The 20,423-nt window shown below is 37.4% G+C and overlaps 1 protein-coding gene across 5 annotated transcripts in view; it reads right to left on the reverse strand.

Annotated features, from left to right (window-relative positions):
* Positions 1 to 20,423, reverse strand: part of SI (sucrase-isomaltase) — a 223,092-nt gene that overhangs the window by 39,231 nt on the left and 163,438 nt on the right. For all 5 annotated transcript variants that reach the window (XM_056565086.1, XM_056565085.1, XM_056565087.1 and 2 more), the window contains 9 exons: positions 18,811 to 18,959; positions 17,810 to 17,894; positions 14,685 to 14,741; positions 13,381 to 13,505; positions 11,346 to 11,434; positions 8,126 to 8,175; positions 6,074 to 6,244; positions 5,716 to 5,856; positions 2,762 to 2,962 (listed from right to left, as the gene is read on the reverse strand). In XM_056565086.1, coding sequence (XP_056421061.1) covers positions 2,762 to 2,962; positions 5,716 to 5,856; positions 6,074 to 6,244; positions 8,126 to 8,175; positions 11,346 to 11,434; positions 13,381 to 13,505; positions 14,685 to 14,741; positions 17,810 to 17,894; positions 18,811 to 18,959 — 1,068 coding nt within the window. The remainder of the gene's footprint in view (positions 1 to 2,761; positions 2,963 to 5,715; positions 5,857 to 6,073; positions 6,245 to 8,125; positions 8,176 to 11,345; positions 11,435 to 13,380; positions 13,506 to 14,684; positions 14,742 to 17,809; positions 17,895 to 18,810; positions 18,960 to 20,423) is intronic.

Consider the following 20,423-nt stretch of genomic DNA (forward strand, 5'->3'; position numbering starts at 1 on the left):
TTAGAATTAATGCACAATTAGCAAAGTAAATAGGACTTCACTATACTTTAACTAAAATTGGACACTGTTTAACCGATTAGGTGATCATCACCAATGAACCAAGTGTGTTGTGAAACCTAATAGAGCTTGCTTCATTTGCATGAGTGTATAGTTGCCAAAAGGTTTCTTTTCATTTTATGGAAGATGAGGGCCCTTTACAGCAAAATGGACAACCCATTGTCTCAGCTCATAAATTCAAAGATCTGACGAGCACAGTGGTTCCTTTATTCTAGAAACTGATGGAGGTCGTCCATTAGAGGCTCCCATTGAAGACATCTTCTAACGTCTTAATTACATGCCAGACATAATAAAAAAAAACTTTGGTTTAAAGATATACGGTAACTATTGAAATGTTTCAATTATGGCACAGTTTTACAGTAATTTCAGGAAAATATTTAGGAGCAGATATGTGCTACAACAGTTTTGGATTACAACTATTGATGGATTACCAATGATTTATTGTTCTCTGCTAACTTTTAATCTGCCATACACACTTGTTCATGCGTATTCTATTGCTAGTACTAATATTCGTTATACATTTATAAATGTGTTTTCCCTCTCTTTCATAAGCACTTTCCCTGATGATTTCTCACCAATCTATTGTAAAATGTACAGGGATGGCTAAGGCATCTAGTATATTTATTACAGAAGGACAGGTTCCAGATGGGAATGCCCTCAGGGCAGTTATTCTAAGGTTATGCATCTTGAGAAGCAATAGGGACTCTTCTGAGGGAAAATGTCCCATGGATCACTAGTATTGATAAATATCCACTTTGAAACTTTGATGGCCCGCCAATAAGGATACCTTATTATTGTCAAGATGTGGTAAGACTATTATATATATATATATATATATATATATATATATATATATATATATATATATATTGTACTGTAATACTTGCTATACAAATTTATAGGTCTTATAATACTTACATTTACTTTTACATATATTTACATATTTACACATATTTACATTTCATAAATGCCATCAATCCATTAGTTTATCTAATAATCAATGTTTAAGGTACATTTTTGGACTGTTCTTGAACCGGTGGTTTAAGGATTTGCTGTTGTGTATCATTCTAGACTCCATCATTTTAACACTGCTTTGCAGGGAGCATTTTGAAACATATGGAAAATCAGATCTAATTCTGTCAGATATTACATGAGTTATTAAAATGTAAATGCCTCTTTTATAGAACCATCTTCCAATGAAAACTGATAGTTTGCAAGCGTACTAAAGTCATGTGGCTACCTCCGTTTTTTTCTAAACTCAGAGTGAAGAAAATGTAAGGCTGGGTTAACATCACGTTTTCTCCCATACGGGAGTGCATACGGCAGGGGGGAGCTAAAACCTCGCGCTCTCGTATGTCTTTCTATGCGCTCCCATATGTAATTCATTTCAATGAGCCGGCCGGAGTGAAACGTTCGGTCCAGTCGGCTCATTTTTGCGCCGTATGCGCTTTTACAACCGGACCTAAAACCGTGGTTGACCACAGTTTTAGGTCGGGGGAAAAAAAGCATACAGCGCAAAAATTAGCCGACCGGACCGAACGTTTCACTCCGGCCAGCTCATTGAAATGAATTACATACGGGAGCGCATAGAAAGACATACGGGAGCGCAAGGTTTTAGCTCTCGTCTGACGTATGCGCTCCCGTATGGGAGAAAACATAATGTGAACCAGCCCTTACTTGGTTCAGAGATTGGATTCTAAATTGTTGGAGACTTTGGGAAATTTTGAATATTTGCAGGTGCCAATTCAATAGAGGAAGGTACATTAAATTTAGAAAGTGAAGCTTATTAAGAAAATTTGATATAAAAAAAAATGCTGCAAATGTTTTTCCAATTATTTAGGCACTGCCTGTATTTTGTTGCATAGTATTTTGCTTAAGTATTTTAAACCAAAACCAGTAGTGGAACCAACACAGAGAAAAATCATACTGCAAAATGTCCACTCCTGGTTTTGGTTAAAAATATTGAACAATTGACTGTGTGTAATCATAGCCTTCTACATGATTTATGAACTATGACAAAGTTGCAATAAAGGAGAAGTATCATCTACAGTTTAAGATTGCAGGGGGTCCGACCACTGCCCCCCCCCCCCCCTTGATCTCCCCAACATGCCTGCTCCATTTATCTCTATAGGCCAAAGATTGCCAAATGGGACTCCCGTAGAAATATATGGAGGGGGCATGAGACCTGGGGCTCCATACAGGAGAATATAGGGGGCCCCAGCGGTCGGATCCCCCAAAGTCTAAAATGTATCCCTTATTGTGCAGATAGGGGATACGTTTTTTTTGCATGACATATCTCCTTTAAGGTTAGTTTACTGTTTGCTGATCTTGGTTATCAGCACTTTACAGGGCTCAATGAATTGTGTGGCCAGGCAACATGAATTGCTAGATCATTCTTGCAGCCTATTAAATTCATCATTAAACAGGGACATGTTCGGCCAATAACTATGATTTAAATGGCCACACAAAAGATCCGATTAGCTGATAAATGAGCATTTGCTTGTTCATCGGTTGATCGCCCCCATACAGTAGCCAATTATCAAGAACAAGTGTTCCTAGGAAAGCTCATTTGCCCAATAATCGGGAAAGGGCCTTTACATCTGTCACTTATCACTAATGCAAATATATACCCTACCTGCATCATATATGCTTTCTTACATTCTTACAACATACTGTATATTAAGATAACTAATAGAAATGCTACCTTAAATTGAAGCATTTCATTTTCATGGAACGTGACTGTTAATTTAAGATCATTTATGGGAGGAGAGACATCATAACGTGAAAAAGTCTGTGCAATGTGAAGATCTGCTGTTATTCCTGTCCCAGTGGTTTGTATATTGTTGGCATTATAACCAAAAGAACTTGGATAGACACAGGATGGATGGTTTACAGTTTTTGGTTCCTGAAAATCACAGTAAAAATACAATCAATATAATCATCCAACATTTAGATTTAAATATTATTTCAACAATATTTTTATAAAGATTTGGCTCAGGAGAGAAAACTCATCTTCCCTGGACCCAATTGCTTCAGTGACAATAGCTCCATGTCCCTGTGATGTGTTGTCCCCACAGGAACTGCCTGTTCAGTCTAGAACTGACCATAGGGGTGTTGTGCCTTAGTCATTGATTGACTGGTGAGGCAGTTCCTGCAAGGACAACATGCTACAGAAAGCAGGAAGTGAAGAGAAGTAGGGGATCAGGTCAGTTGAGTATCGATGCTTTAAAATGCAAAGTACATCAAATATTTATCAGCTGTCTTATTTTTATTACTATATTTTAGTTTAACTGTATATTTTTGCACATATTATGTGAACAGATTTTTAAAGCATTACAGTCATTATAAACCACTTTTGACATGCGAGTCAGACATTTCAAAAGTTTTTGATCACATCAGATCTCACTCCTGAGATCCACAGTGATCGCGAGTTGTAACCTGGGGAAGCAGGCGAGATTGTACTTCCCTCCCTGGCCAGCCAAGAGATCCACACATTTCTCTGCATAAAAGTCTATGCAAACAAATGTATGGATCTCTTGGCCGGCCAGGGAAAGGAGCACAATGTTGCCCACTCCCCCGGGTAATAACTCACGATCGCAACAGGTCTTAGGAGTGATACTCAATGCAATCAACAACTTTTGACGTGTATGTTTGACATGTCAAATTTCTTTCTAATGACAGTAACACTTTAAATCAAAGAAGTAAAAACCATCAATAGCATTTTTTTAATTGCAATAAACAAGGCTGATGCTGATCCTAAGAAGTCATTCAGGACTCTTTGCAATTACCATAGTAATAGGGGACTCAATGTCTGCACTCAAGTACTATCTATACGGAGTAGCCAGGGACCAGGGACAAAACCAGAGACTCTTATTATTTACAAAGGTTTCTGGGAGCACAACTATAAAATGTTTAAACAAATATATGTTTAAAAATGAATATGCGCTTCACACCCAGGTGGAGGGATTCCAAAAATGCTCTATAACTGTAAGCCATATTACAAGCACACCAGAAATTGAAATTCTCTTATAAAAGACCCAATAAGGAGCTCATGTGTTTGGAAATCTAAAACCAGCTAGGGAAAGCAGGCACAAAAGTATCATAGAATACCTTCCTTAACTTTGTTATGGAAATACTAAGGTATGACATGGTACCCATTAAAATCAATGGTTTGTCCATGTGTTACAAAGATGTGCTTTGTTAGCAAGAGCAAGAGTTAATAGGAGGTGGTAGAGTACTGAAGTTATATTCTTTCTAGTAAAATAAAGGTGATAAGGGAAACTGTCAGGCCCAAGGCCTGATTATGGAAACATGCATGTGTTTTTATTGTATCTGTGTATAACCTAAGACTTGGAGGTGAGAGGTCATTCAGACTGTGGGTTTGTGTATTGCATTTTATTGGGGGTCTGGCTGTTTGTTTGTATCTCCTTTGAAGTCAGAGGCTCTTTCGAAGCAGCCGGATGTGAGGGGCACTCTGGTTCCATCATATAATCAACCAGATAAGAGGGCCAGGAACAGAGATGCCCCCCTGGTGGGATCAGAGGGGAGCGGGGAATGGAGTCTCCCTCCCAAGAAAGCAGATATGATATTTAAAACAATGCTAGACTCAAAGTTGGGTGTTCAATGCTGTGCAACAAGCTGACAAGACCAACCTAAGAGCAGCTGGAACTCACTCTCATGGACTGCTATACCATCATGCTGTAAGAACTTCATCTTTTGTTTTCAGAACTTGCCTTGCTAAACTCTTTTATACATTTTTGTAACTGTATGTCATTTGTTCCTGTATTTTTATATATTTAGCACTGTGATACCTTTTATCAGATTAAATGTTTAATTAATCAGCTCTGGTCTTTGATCTCTAAATATATGAGCTCACCTTTCTGAAGGCAGCTCTGGTAAAACACGTTTATCTAAGGGTTTATTTGGTTAGTTGCTGGGACTTGTAGTGGATACCCAGAGGTCTGGTGGCTTTAACCCTTGCACCATCACACTCTCTCTAGCATCTTAGCTGGACCGATAGGGTGTGATCGTGACAGAAACTTATACTGATGATGTACTGTTGGCATATAAACTATGACAATCTTCTGACATATTGTACATATTGGTCTTTCAACTTACAGTGGCCTCAGGTTACAATATTTTCAACATACAATGGTATTTTCTACACAATTGTAACCATACACAACATACAATGCTGCAGACAGTTCAGATCTGACCAATGAGAATAGACATTTTGCTGGTAAAACCTCTGTATTACTTAAAGGGGTTCTCCGGTGCTTACACATGTTTTCCCCTATCCAAAGGATAGGGGATAAGAAGCCTGATCGAGGGAGTCCCGCCGCTGGGGACCCCCGGGATCATGCACGCGGCACCCCGTTTGTAATCAGTCCCCGGAGCGTGTTCGCTCCAGGTCTGATTACAGGCGACCACGGGCCGGCAGCATGTGACGTCACGCCTCATGTGATGTCACGCTCCGCCCCTCAATGCAAGCCTACTGGAGATATATCCATCCACATTAGCATACAGTTGCATACACCTTACCAAATAATTAAATAGATCTTCCCACATGTAAGCACCAAATGTGATATGAGTTTAGTATGAAATTTAAAATGTGCTCCTTATTTTTCCTTTTTTATAAGGGCTTATCTAAATACATACAACATAAAGGCATCCACGTTTTTCACAATTTTCTTCAGTAACACCTCCTTCAGGATAACACTCGAACCTATACAAATCATTATTGATTTCAAGGGTATATGATTCTCCAAACACTAGATTAAGGTCAGTGATATGAGCAACCTGTGAAGAGAACATAAGTTGTATTTAGGGGTTATCTTCTGGTAAATTCAATGTGACTATGCATTTTGAAATTCAGGTATACAGGTGTAAATAACATTTCTTTGTACAGTCACGTTAACTGAGCAAAATTACATTTTAGGTGACCAAATCACCATGCTAGCAGATAAGAAACTGGATTCCATATGTTTGCATATATTGTAATAGAATTTATTATTACCTTGGTACTTGAGTTATAACTTAATTTATGTGGAGAAGATTGTGCCACACCATCTTTTAACACATCAAGCCTGAAAATGTTGTTTGGTAGTCCAAGGATTTTAATTTCATCAAATATTAGATTATTTGGGTCTGTGTAGTTACCGTGTGTGACTTTTAAGGTTATGGCTTTCTAAAATAAGAAAGTAAACAAAAATAAATGTACAGCTAAATATCAGATACAAAACAAGGCAGATTTTTGTTCTCCAGGGGAGATTTATCAAAACCTGTGTAGAGGAAGAGTAGACTAGTTACCCATATCAACCAATCAGATTGCCTCTGAGAAAAGAAAGAAGCAATCGGATTGGTTGCTATGGGCCACTGCACCACTATTCCTTTGCACAGTTTTTGATGAATCTCTCCCTATAACTTTATACATAAGGCAGAGTCATACCATGCATGGATAATTCACAATGCATGTGCTGGGAAGATGTTCAAACAGAGCCAATACAGACCTACGCTTGCACATATCTTAAAGGGGTACTCCCACCCTAGACATCTTATCCCCTATCCAAGGGATAGGAGATAGGATGTCTGATCTTGGGGGTCCCGCCGGTGGTGACCCCCGCAGTATTGCATGCGGCTCCCACCTGTTTTTTGTCCAGAAGCGCTGGAAGGTCTGAGTCGCGACTACGGGAATGGAAGTCCGTAACGTCAGGACTCCGCCCCCATGTGATGTCACGCCCGTCCCCTCAATGCAAATCTATGGGAGGGGGCATGACGACCATCACGCCCCCTCCCATAGACTTGCATTGAGGGGACGGGCGTGACGTCATACGGGGGCGGAGTCCTGACGTCACGGACTTGGGTTCCCATAGTCGCGACTCAGGCCCTCCAGCGCTTCTGGACAAAAAACAGGTGGGTGCCGCATGCAATACTGCGGGGGTCCCCAGCGGCGGGACCCCCGAGATCAGACATCTTATCCCCTATCCTTTGGATAGGGTGGGAGTACCCCTTTAAGCCTATGTTTGGTGGACCGCTCCACAGACATATTTACTGTAGTTTTCTAATAAAAGTAAGTTTCTTAAATAAACCTACATTACTCACAAAACTGAATATAAATATGCACTCTAAATTAAACACTTCCAATACATTTTCTTCTTTTGATTTTAAAAGGGTATTCCAGCACTTAGGATAGGGAATAAGTGTTTAATTGCAAGGGGGTTCAGAATAGGGCCTGGGTTTCCCTGATGCATGTAGCATGTTGTATGCATTGTCAATGGAAGCACCAGAAATATCAGAGTGCTGTACTGTGGTATCTTCAGTGCTCCCATAGACAATGCATAGAGCACATGGCAAAACACCCCTTTCATGCAGCAGAGAGAGCTAGGCCCCATTCTGGAGATCACAGTGGGTCCCAGCAGTCTGGCCCTCCTTGAAAAAAACACTTATCCTGGGAATAGTGGAGGAATTGTTTAAGTGATGATTAAAAGGGTTATTAAGGATTAAAAAAAACAGAGCTGATGTCTTCAAAAAACAGCACCACACCTGACCTCAGGTATTGCAGCTTGGAGCTCAGTTCCATTAAAGTGACTGAAGTCAAATTGTAATACCACACACAACCTGAGGACAGAAGTGGTGCTGTTGTTTGCTGTTTTTCTGTTCCTGGATAACCCCTTTAACTTACAGCAGTTTATGTCACAATTGTAAAAAACAAGATGTTAATTATCCTTCTATTTTTTATGCTTGTTTGTTGTTATAAACATTAAAATGTGTAGTCTTTGCGTATAACAAAGCACAGTAAAAAAAGGACATATTTTTTTATTGTCATGTAAATAAATGGCATGTCACTTGCATACATTTATATTATTAATTGTATTGTAGAAATGTGTTAAGATGTCTACGCACCATCATATATTTATTAATAATACCCCCATAAGTTACAATCACCGTAGATATTTGATTTAAACATGGCTGGGCCTTATGTCATGTATTTGTATATGGAGACTGTATATGATAAGCATTAAATTATTTTTTTTTAAATAAATCTTTACAAACTACTACATATACTTACAAACGTAGCATTGAATTCATACATAGTATAAACCCCATGGTCAATTGAGTCTAAAAAGAAAATACAGTACAGTCAATCCCTTATCCTGTGCAGTAGAAATTTGCCCAGTAAAGGCAGAAATACAAATGTTTATGTGCTGCCATAATTCACAGAAAGAAAATAAACCTTTAAAATTGCTATTGTCATTTTGAAACATTTTAACATATTGTCCAGGCATGTCAAAAATGTAGATCACATCAGGTCTGATTTATACTTTATAATTTATAAAAACATTTTCTTTTAGACTTTTTAAATGGTTTTCCTCCCTAAAAAACGAATTCTTTAAGTTTGCCGTAAATTTTGGTAAAATTAGAAGTTTCATTACAAAGTACAATTGGTCAAGCAGAAAACAAGCCCTTATATGGGTCTGTACATGGAAATATAAAAGAGTTTTATATGGATTTTAGAAGGTGAGGAGGAAAAAATGAAAACGCAAAAATAAAATCTACAATTATAGAAAAGCCTATAACATGGGTATCATTTTAATCGTATTGACCCACAGAATAAAGAAAACATGTCATTTTTACCAGAAAGTGTACAGCATGAAAACAAAACCTTCCAAAATTTGCCAAATTGCGGTCTTCTTTTCAATTTTCCCACATAAATAATACTTGTTTGGTTGCACCATACATTTTATGGTAAAATAAGTGATGTAATTACAAAGTACAATTGGTGACGCAAAAAACAAGCCCTCATATGGGTCTGTGGATGAAAATATAAAAGAGTTATGATTTTAGAAGGTGAGGAGGAAAAAACTAAAATTCAAAAATAAAATTGGTCTGGTCCTTAAGGCCAAAATGGGCCTGGTCCTTAAGTGGTTAAGGTCAAAATGGGCTTGGTCCTTAAGGGGTTAACAACCAGATGTATGCTTCTGTTTATTTACACTTACTGAAGGCTCTTCGTGTGCATTTTATGTCCTAGAGGGCCCTCCCCCCTAATTGTTTTATTTATAGTTTCTGTGTTTCATAGGGGTACTCCAGTGGAAAACTTTTTTTTAAATCAACTGGTGACAGAAAGTTAAACAGATTTGTAAATTACTTCTATTAAAAAATCGTAATCCTTCCAGTACTTTTTATCTGCTGAATACTACATAGGAAATTCTTCTCTTTTTGGAACACAGAGCTCTCTGCTGACATCACAAGCACAGCGCTCTCTGCTGACATCTCTGTCCATTTTAGGAACAATTCAGAGTAGCATATGTTTGCTATGGGGATTTTCTCCTACTCTGGACAGAGTAGGAAAAAATCCCCATAGAAAACATATGCTGCTCTGGACAGTTCCTAAAATGTGTTCCAAAAGTAAAATAATTTCCTCTGTAGTATTCAGCAGCTAATAAGTACTAGAAGGATTAAGATTTTTTTTTCATAGAAGTAATTTAAAAATCTGTTTAACTTTCTGGCACCAGTTGATTTATAAAAAAAAAAAATAATAATAATTAAACGTTTTCCACTGGAGTACCCCTTTAATAAATACTTACTTAAAAAAAAAATGTTATTTATATGTATTCAAATAATATACAATATACTGATTCTTCTCATGATTTCCTTAAAGGGGTATTCTGGCCTTCACGCCCCCTCCCATAGACATGAATGGAGGGGGGGGGGGTGTAGTGCGTGGCCAAACTTGGAAGCAGAGTCTAAGTGTTTCCCTGGTTTTTATTCTTTATCCCTCCAAGATGCGGAAAAGGGATTTCTGCTGCAGTGAAAACATAAGGACGATACCACAACTGTGGTCCCTGCTAAGTGTTATCTGGCCAAATGGGCCAGAATGCCCTGTACTAAGCACTGGGATACAGGCAGCTGGGGTGAGCTGACACTATAGATGGTATTAGTGCAGAAACAGAGTGATGAAGCAGAGCTGACTTGTTGTAGCTGAGTTGGAGCATTTAGAACATGAGGTTATACACAGGAGAATCAAGCAAGTATAGAGGATGAGGCAGAAGCAGGGTCAGTATATCAGGCTCAGGTCAGACACACGTATGCAAGTGAAGAACAAGGGAACAGACACCTTCACTTGTAGAAAATACACTATTACAAGATATATCTTGATACAATATAGTAAAATTGTGTTGTTGTTTTTTTTTTTTTTATTCTAAGCTAGTCATCTCATGACAAACATTTTGTGATCTGTTCAGCCATGATGTCAGAACATGTCTGTACTTTACAGTATATTTTTAGGTCATACTTGCTTTCTTTAAAAAAAAAAAAAAAAAGAGATTATTTAACGGTGTTAAAAGGAATCTGTCATTAGTGTCACCCACACTAACCTGTTGTTACAGGTGTGTAGTGTGAATAACACTGATGATAATCATACTTACCTATCCTGGATCTATGGTCCAGTTTTCCCGTTAGCATCCTTGTTTGGGCAGCAGGCCTGTTGCACAGGTGGAGCTCCAGGAGCACACTGACATTACTGCTGCTGCTTTTTCACTCAGCCCCACTGTAAGCAGGGAAGCAGCAGTGGGGACAATCGATGTGCTCCTGGATATCCGTCTGTGCATCAAGTCTGCTTTTTAAACAAGGAAGATTATGGGAAAACAGGACCACAAATTGGGATAGGTAAGTATCGTTATCATCAGTGTCATCCGCACTACCAGCCTGTACCAACAGGTTAGTATCAATGACACTGATGACAGATTTGCTTTAAAGGGGTACTACCATGGAAAACATTTTTTTTTCTTTTTTTTTAAATCAACTGGTGCCAGAAAGTTAAAAAGATTTGTAAATTACTTCTATTAAAAAATCTTAATCCTTCCAGTACTTATTAGCTGCTGAATACTACAGAGGAAATGCTTTTCATTTTGGAACACAGAGCTCTCTGCTGACATCATGACCACAGTGCTCTCTGCTGACATCTCTGTCCATTTTAGGAACTGTCCAGAGTAGCATATGTTTGCTATGGGGATTTTCTTATACTCTGGACAGTTCTTAAAATGGACAGAGATGTCAGCAGAGAGCACTGTGCTCGTGATGTCAGCAGACAGCTCTGTGTTCCAAAATTAAAACCATTTCCTTTGTAGTATTCAGCAGCTGATAAGTACTGGAAGGATTAAGATTTTTTAATAGAAGTAATTTACAAATCTGTTTAACTTTCTGGCACCAGTTGATTTAAAAAAAAAAAAAAAAAAGTTTTCTACGGGAGTACCCCTTTAATGTTAATCTTTCAAAATGTGACTACTCACCAATGCTTTTACCATCATCCCAGAAAAGATGGCCATGGGCATTTTCTTGAGCATCCAAAGCAATAAGAAGTTTTAATGTATTTTGCCGACTACAAAACAAACAGTAAAAAAAAAAAAAAAAATAGTTATAATAAAGATTTTAATACCACACCTTACGGAGGCATTAAAACAGCTTTTCACCTTGGATAGGAAGATAATCTTACAGCACAAGGAGCGCATGGTGAAGACATTTTTTTGCCAAGTTGAAACTAAACTATTCTTAACGAGTAATTACGATATCACAGAATTGGCTTCTGTCATGTGCCCCTGTCAATGCACACAGTGGTATGCGTTGGTGACACTCTCAGGCACCTTGGGAGCATTGGAGATCAGACATGAGTAGTATCCTTATTGATATCCGATTCGTCACGTCACTCCTTAAGATATGTCTTTTGTGACTTCCTGTTGGGAAACTAGGTAGTAGCGGCTTTTATGTTTGTCCTTTTGTTTGTTCTTCTGTTGTGGTGTATGTCTGTCAACTGTATGTTTTGCTGTCTTTGGTTTTGTTATTTGTCACTGGTTTTTGAGTGAGTGCATACTTTTCAGTTTACAACCGGAGCCCTAATTGGTAGGATAGTAGGGCTGCATTCTCCCAATGAGCTACCAGAGCTTTTAGCATACATACGCACATTTATACCCTGTTTCTATATATATACCTTGTTCAAGGTATATTGCTCTTTGGAGGATTCTCTTATTTCAGTGTCCCTGCAGCAATGTAAATCCGGTTTTAATCTCTGATTAATCCTCTCCAAAGCTCCTTTTATATTATTGAGGATCTTTACGTATTGGACTATGTACAACTCCTGGACATTTATATATTCCATGAAGCTCATTGGAGTTAGCCCACACCTCAGCTGATGGACTTTAGATAGGGCTACTTATTGTTATATTGTTATTCTGTCCTGATCATCATATTATGTCTTGTATTTACAGTTTATCGATAATCGACGTGTACCTTTATCTTGAAATAATAAAAATCGCTTATAAAAATTAAAAAAATTAAGATTTTAATTGTGGTGCCAATAAATCATTATTTAATATTTAGTCTTAAATGTATCTGAAACCACTCTAGCCACTTAGGCTATGTTCTAGCCACTTAGGCTATGTTCACACTGCGTAAAAAATAACTATTTTTTTATGCATGATTTTCTGGCAGTTTTTTTCTGCCTTAATTAAAAATGGTCTGCTTTTTGCTGATTACAGTGATAAATACAGTAATACAGCGATACTTTTGTGCAGTGTGAACATAGCCTAAGCCTTTTAATAAACATCCTGGTTTTTTATTACTTCCTGTTCTGTACAGGAAAGTTTTCAGCCATCTTCTCATTATTTCAAAGGCAGGAATACAATAAAAATAAAAACCTGTTTATAAATTACACTGGATCCGCCATTAGCAATAGGTGTTCATCCCAGCACACCTCCTCCCCCTCAATGTACAATGGGGCAGCAAGATGGCTCAGTGATTAGTACTGTTGCATTTTCTCCTACACTGCTCTTATAATTATGTACATAATAAAAAAAGGGAAGATGTATATAAAAGAATGTGTGTGGCAAAAAGTTATCATCATTCCAGATAATGATTAAAGGGGTATTCCAGGAAAAAAACTTTTTTTTTCAACTGGCTCCAGAAAGTTAAACAGATTTCTAAATTACTTCTATTAAAAATCTTAATCCTTTCAATAATTATCAGCTGCTGAAGTCAAGTTGTTCTTTTCTGTCTGGCAGCAGTGCTCTCTGCTGACATATCTGCTTGTCTCAGGAACTGCACAGAGTAGAAGAGACAAGTGTCATCAGAGAGCACTTAGGAAGAAAAGAACAACTCAACTTCAGCAGCTAATAAGTACTGAAAGGATTACGATTTTTTTAATAGAAATAATTTACAAATCTGTTTAACATATTGGAGCCAGTTGGTATATACTTTTTTTTTCCTGGATAACCACTTTAAAATCCAATTATGATATATTATTTGACATTACTAAATATTGTCTGTTTTTACCTTTGATGTGTATTGAAAGCAGGAGCTTGCTGTGGTAAAATGTAGCCACCTCTTACATGAAGGTTAATATGTTCTAGTGGTGCAGAAAGATTTTTACTGCTACCTGGTTGTTCTACTATGACACCCTGAGAGAAAAATAAGAACACATGGTTGATTATCAACAAATATGTTAATAATGATAATAACATAATAGAATTAAATAAGCAAACTTTAAAGCATACCTGTCAGATCCCAAACAAAAAAAAAATGATAATAATATGTTACTCACTATCTTATCCTGATCATGTTCATGAGGTGATTGATGTGTCTGCTCCTGCAGCCTTGTCCATGAGTTATCTCTTGTCCATTACTCATGGACAAGCTGATGCTGCTGCAGGACTGGTTAGTGTCCCACTAGGTATGAAGACCCCCTAATGGATTTTTCAGGAGCCGTTTTGTTTAAATATTCAAAAAAATTTCAACAACCATATTGCAAAAGGTCTTTAATTTTCATCTGTGACATCATATAAAATGTTTTTAGATCTGACAGTGCCCATTTAACTTTTTAATTTTAGTTACTATCAGATTATGATTTCATTGTCCTATCCCTAAAAGTCTACAAGATTTATGGTGTTTTGTAATCCTGGAACAAAGATAACCACATGTATGTTCAATCCAACTTATGCAATATATATATATATATATATATATATATATATATATATATATATAGATAGATAGATAGATAGATAGATAGATAGATAGATATATTTATAGTGTGGAAAAGGCATGAAAGTTTGCCTGGTATTTACTGTAATGGTGCTGAGCTGCACTATTAGACATAGCAAAGCAGTAGACAGGGAAGGGGTAAAGCGCCGGCACATAGGGAACTAGGCAGCTGAAAGTGGCGTGCGGCGACACACAGGACAGGACTCCACGTAAAGCCTACAGCGAAGGTGTGTAGCCAAGCAGATAATGGATATAGGAACAGAGAAAAGACAGAAGCCACACTCACCAGGATGGTCTTTATTGCATTCCGGTCATGCTGACGATGACAAGAGGCGGGGGAGGTGAGTGTAGGACGGGGACCCGGAGCAAGTTGTTTCGTGCGACCAAGCGCACTTCCTCTAGCCGAAATGGGAATAGTCAGCATGACCGGAATGCAATAAAGACCATCCTTCTGAGTGTGGCTTCTGTCTTTTCTCTGTTCCTGTAACCATTAGACATAGCCTTGGACAAGTTACACTGTTGCCAAAATAAATCAGTGATATTTTTGCCATGCGTCCCTGTAATAGATGTAAGTATGTAAATGGTATAGTACTTACTGTGTGATAGTCATACCAAACTGTGTTTGGAAAATAGACGTTCACGGTTGTTTCTTTCTACAATCAAATATAATATGCATTAGAGAGATTCAGAAGTAATGTGAGGTTTTCTGGGGAAAAAAACATCACAAAAAACTAATTAACAAATATATATATATATATATATATATATATATATATATATATATATATATATATGCTAATTTGTTTTTCTCATTATAAGTCATGTGATTATTTGATTACATCATTTATGGATTTAAAATGAAAAATTCCAAAGATATTTCAAGAAAGAAAAAAAAAAATAGAAAAAATGTACACACACATATGCAAATTTCTTTTTAATGCCTTTTTTTAACCAATAGAGATCTGGAGGGAAGGAGGGAAAACACTAAGTAGTTGTAAAAATAAAAAAGCTGCAGCATGCTGTGATTTGGTAACATTTACGCTGACCCAAAAAGTGGAACTTACAGGGGTACTCCCGTGGAAACCTTTTTTTTTTTTTTTTTTTAAATCAACTGGTGCCAGAAAGTTAAACAGATTTGTAAATTACTTCTATAAAAAAATCTTAATCCTTCCAGTACTTTTTATGGGCTATATACTACAGAGGAAATGCTTTATTTTTTAGATTTCTCTGATGTCATGACCACAGTGCTCTCTGCTCTTCATTTTAGTAACTGTCCAGAGCAGGTCCAGAGCAGGAGAAAATCCCCATAGCAAGCATATGCTGCTCTGGACAGTTCCTAAAATGGATAGCAGAGGACAGCAGAGAGCACTGTGGTCATGACATCAGAGACATTTAAAAAGTAAAGCATTTCCTCTCTAGTATATAGCCCTTAAAAAGTACTGGAAGGATGAAGAAGTAATTTACAAATATGTTTAACTTTCTGGCAACTTTCCACGGGAGTATCCCTTTAAGGGAGAAAAACACTGCAAAATAAGCATTGCAGGTATGGCATTTCCCCTTTGTTTACTACCAGCTAACATCTGGATGCCACATGTTTTTAGGACAAAAAAAAATACGCATGTCGCCCACAGTGTTTTACTGTTTGCTTTTTTTTGTGAAAAAAAATGCCTTAACATGTAGGTCATTAACCCCTTTAGGACCCCACGGTTTTTTCATTTTTGAACTTTTGTTTTTTCCTTCTCACCTTCTAAAAATCATAACGCTTTCAATTCCACCTACAGACCCATAGGAGGGCTTGTTTTTTGCGCAACCAATTTTACTTTGCAATGACATCAATAATTTTAGCACAAAATCTACAGCAAAACCAGAAAAAAATATTTGTGGACATAAATTGAAAAAAAAATTGTCATTTTGTAAATTTTGGGGGCTTTAATTTTGATGTAGTGCACTTTTAGGTAAAAATTACACCTTATCTTTATTCTGTAGGTACATATGATTAAACCAAACTTATATAGGTTTGATTTTGTTTTACTTCTGTTAAAAAATTATAACATTATGTAAGGAAATTTGTAGATTCTAACCCCTATAACTTTTTTTATATTTCCATATACGGGTGATATGAGGGCTCATTTTTCGTACCATGATCTGAAGTTTTGATTGGTATAATTTTTGTTTTGATTGGACTTTTTATCGGTTTTTATACATTTTTTTAAGTATAGAAAGTGACCAAAAACACGCAATTTTGGACTTTGTTATATTTTTACGTATAAGCCATTGAATGTGTGGTTTAATTATCATAATATTTTAATAGTTTGAACCTTTACGCACGTGAAGATAGCTCATATGTTTATTTTTATTATGTTTTAATATTTTTTATAGGGAATTTGGGAAAAGGGTGTTTTAATAAGGAAAGGGTTAATGTGTGTTTTTTAAACCTCTTTTAGGAGGTCCCATACAACTTCATTGATCTGTGTTCTCTGCACTCAATTGATAAAGCCTGGTTGGCAGAGGAAGAGAGTGGATGGACCTCCCCCCCCCCCACATTTGGGCTATGGGGAGGGGGCATTCCACCCCACTGGACCACCTGGGACTATTTAAAGGTCCCCTTAGATGCGACTGTCAGCTTTGACCCTTATTAAAGGGTTAATAACCGGCCGTGGCGATTGGCAAATGTTGGCTATTATCACCTGACCTGATACAAGAATCAGCTAGGGGCTGACCAATATGGTATGGGCCCGAGTCAGGAGCCCGCGCCATACACCATTAATGGCACAAGGACATGTATACACGTCCTTAGTCATTAACCAGTTAAATAATGTTCTCACTAGGCATACAGATATCTCACTGTATTCTTGAATCTATTCCATAAAGATACACATAAATGCGCAGAGGAATCTTAAAAGGGCTTGCCCAGTTTAGGAAGCCCTTATCAAAATACTCTTCAGGATTAATGGTCCTAATAAAGGAGGACCCCCTCTTTGGAACACCCTCTTTTATTTAGATTAGAAAGATTTTTCATTTGTCTCTCCAGAGGACCCACCACAAGCCTGCATTACACAGGTTACCACTGAGTTTAATGGCCGCTGTGTAATGCATTAGCTCATGCAGGGTTACCCAGCAACCTAACAGTTAGATCCCTTACGACAGTAGTCTAAAACTGTGGTCCACCAGACAGCCAACGGCTGTCCGAGTATGCTGGGAGTTGAAGTTGTACAACATCGGGAGGGCCACAGTTTGAGATCAGTGCCTTATGATATAAAAAAATAAATAAAATAAAAAAAACGGACCTGTCTCTTGAACAGAACTTGTCCAAAGTAGACAACCCTCTACAGGATGCTTTCAGATGCTTATAGTGTGTGTACATTGCCACATCGGTATAATCATATATTATGATCTTTTAACATGACATTCCATGTTATTTAAATGTAAATCAAGGTCAAACATCCATAGTTGTTGACACACAGTAATGCACTCAACAGTGCCAACATTGCGACCATAAGTAAAGAGGCTTTTAATTCTTCACATTTTTCAATCTTTTCATTTTACTATCAATGAATTCAAACATTGGCTGAAAACATGTTTTTTTGTGATGTCCAACTGAGTACTGACACACATTATGACACAGATTCTGGTGTTGTTCCTTGAATCAGTTGGAAGGTAAAATTGAAGGTAAAAGTGGAAATGTGTTTAAGTCACTATGATGAATTTAGATATTACTTACTTCTCTAACTACAGGGCTGATCATGAATGCAGCTCCCCACAGGAATTGTTCATAGACATCCCAAGTGTTCTTATCATTAATAAATCTTTAAAAAATGGAACAACAAACAGATGCAATTATTATATTATATATTATTATACTGGCAAAAAATCTGTCACATAGCTATATTTTAACTATAGATATAATTTAATGTATTGTGATTCAGTGACTATTTACTCGTGAAACGTTAGAATGGTCTTCTTCATTATACAGAATATTTTATTAGAATATCACTAAAGTTGTCCTTTTCCATCAAATTGTTAAAATCTCAACTGCAGCCAACCTGGTGGCCATTACAACCTCTACAGAAGTTATAAGTAAGCCTCTCTGAAGTCCTATTAGTCAACACATTGGCCCTGATTTACTAACGTTTTTTCCGACAGTTTTTCCTCAGGTTGTGCGCCCATATTGTTTTGCACACTGCATGTGACACCATTTGTGACAGTCTGCACCCAAATAAATCCAATGCTTCTCAAAACCCTCCAATTTTCCACAAAAAATCCAAAAAGGGGTGTGACCTCCAAGGAAAAGGGCACAGTCCTGACAAAATGGGCAAGTTCCCAACAGTTTAGAAGAAACCCAACATATTTACTAATGTTTCCACATAAAATGTGGTGAAATTGAGCTCTGGAAAACTTGACAGCCCAACGCAAATAATCTAGGTTTTACAACTACTGTAATAAGAAATGCAGTTTTATACATTTATAAAAAATAACAATAAATACAATAAAATAATAATAACTTTAAGTTAAATATGGAAACTGTGACTCATTAAACTATTTGAACCTGACAATCCTCAAGCCAGGTAAGCTGATAGCATGATAAATACAAGGTTAAATATCATACTTGCATGATGCAAGTATGAGCTCATTTTCAGTCTCAAAGAACTTAGCTTTGATCTTGGAGAATAGAATATAACATGTTAGAAAAGCTTATTAATTCCATAAAATTTATCTACTTACTCATGCAGCAGTGGTCTCACCACAGTTGAACCTGTGGTGTGAGCATCAAATAGCAAGGTGTATAAGTATGGCAGAAGTGTATATCTGATATTCAGAACATTCCGTGATAAATCTTCAAAGTTTGCATCAAAGCTCACTGGATCTTGTCTCTGGCAAAAAATAAAATAAAAATACTTGAACTAATGCAGTTCCTGCTGAGGGGTTTATATGAGGATACACGAACACCATCAATGACAACAATTTATTAGCAGAATATTATTAAAGAGGTTCTCCAGTGGAAAACTTTTTATTTTTATTTTTATTTATTTTTTTTATAAATCAACTGGTGCCAGAAAGTTAAACAGATTTGTAAATTACTTCTATTAAAAACATCTTAATCCTTCCAGTACTTATTAGGTGCTGAATACTAAAGAAGAATTATTATTTTTTTTGGAACACACAGCTCTCTGCTGACATCACGAGCACAGTGCTCTCTGCTGACATCTCTGTCCATTTTAAGAACTTTCCAGAGAAGGAGAAAATCCCAATAGCAATCATATGCTGCTCTGGACAGTTCCTAAAATGGACAGAGATGTCATCAGAGAGCTCTGTGTTCCAAAAAGAAAAGAATTTCCTCTGTAGTATTCAGCAGATAATAAGTACTGTAAGGATTAAAACAAAAATTTAATATAAGTAATTTACAAATCTATTTGTAAAAAAAAACCTGTGTATCGGCGCAAAAGTATGAGGATAGATGGAAAAATGCAGTGGTACTTACTGAGGATATTATGTTATAATCACAAGGATGGATATTGGTATATGATGGGGATTCCTGGTCAGTTGTAAGGAATAGTGGAATTATTCAGATATTGTACCTGTTACAACAATTTAGATGTATAATGTAACAGTTAGATTGATAATAGTATAATGTCAATACCATAGGAGTTAAAGATAGGAGCAGACAGGCAACTCACTAATTATAATGTTTGTCACACCTCCAGGGTCGCCAGGAGAACTCAGGGTCCAATGATGTCGCGGGTCAGTAAGAAGGAGACTACGGAAGTCCAGGTGGTAGCGGGTATATGCATTGGGAGAACTGCTACCGCGCTACTAATTGTCCAAGGGTTAACTGGAGCAGCCTACAGGTTCCAGTTAACCCTTGGATGTCACGAGCAGCCTACAGGTTCCAGTTAACCCTTGGACAATTAGTAGCGAGGTAGCACCGGTGAGACGCTACCGGCCGGAGCAGTTCTCCCGGTGCATATACCCGCTACCACCCGGACTTTCGTAGTCTCCTTCTTACTGACCCGCGACATCATTGGACCCTGAGTTCTCCTGGCGGCAAGACGCTGACATCGCTGGAAGTTCTGGGACTCAAACAGCGTTGGATGAAAGAGGTACCCAGTATATCAAGCCCTCAGTGTGGAGTATGCATTGACAAGCTGCTTGAGCAGCATGCATCTCAGCAGTGGCCCGACTATATAGAGCGGTACACAGTTCATTTGAATACCATAGAGTGCATAATAAGAAATAGACTACAAAGCACATTGCCCTGAAAGTGACAGTATTATTTATACATTGTAGCACGATCGCCAGTAAGTGGATCGCAACATAAGTATCACATTGGAACACAG

Source organism: Hyla sarda, chromosome 3 (assembly GCF_029499605.1).
Source record: "Hyla sarda isolate aHylSar1 chromosome 3, aHylSar1.hap1, whole genome shotgun sequence".
Taxonomy (NCBI): Eukaryota; Metazoa; Chordata; class Amphibia; order Anura; family Hylidae; genus Hyla; species Hyla sarda.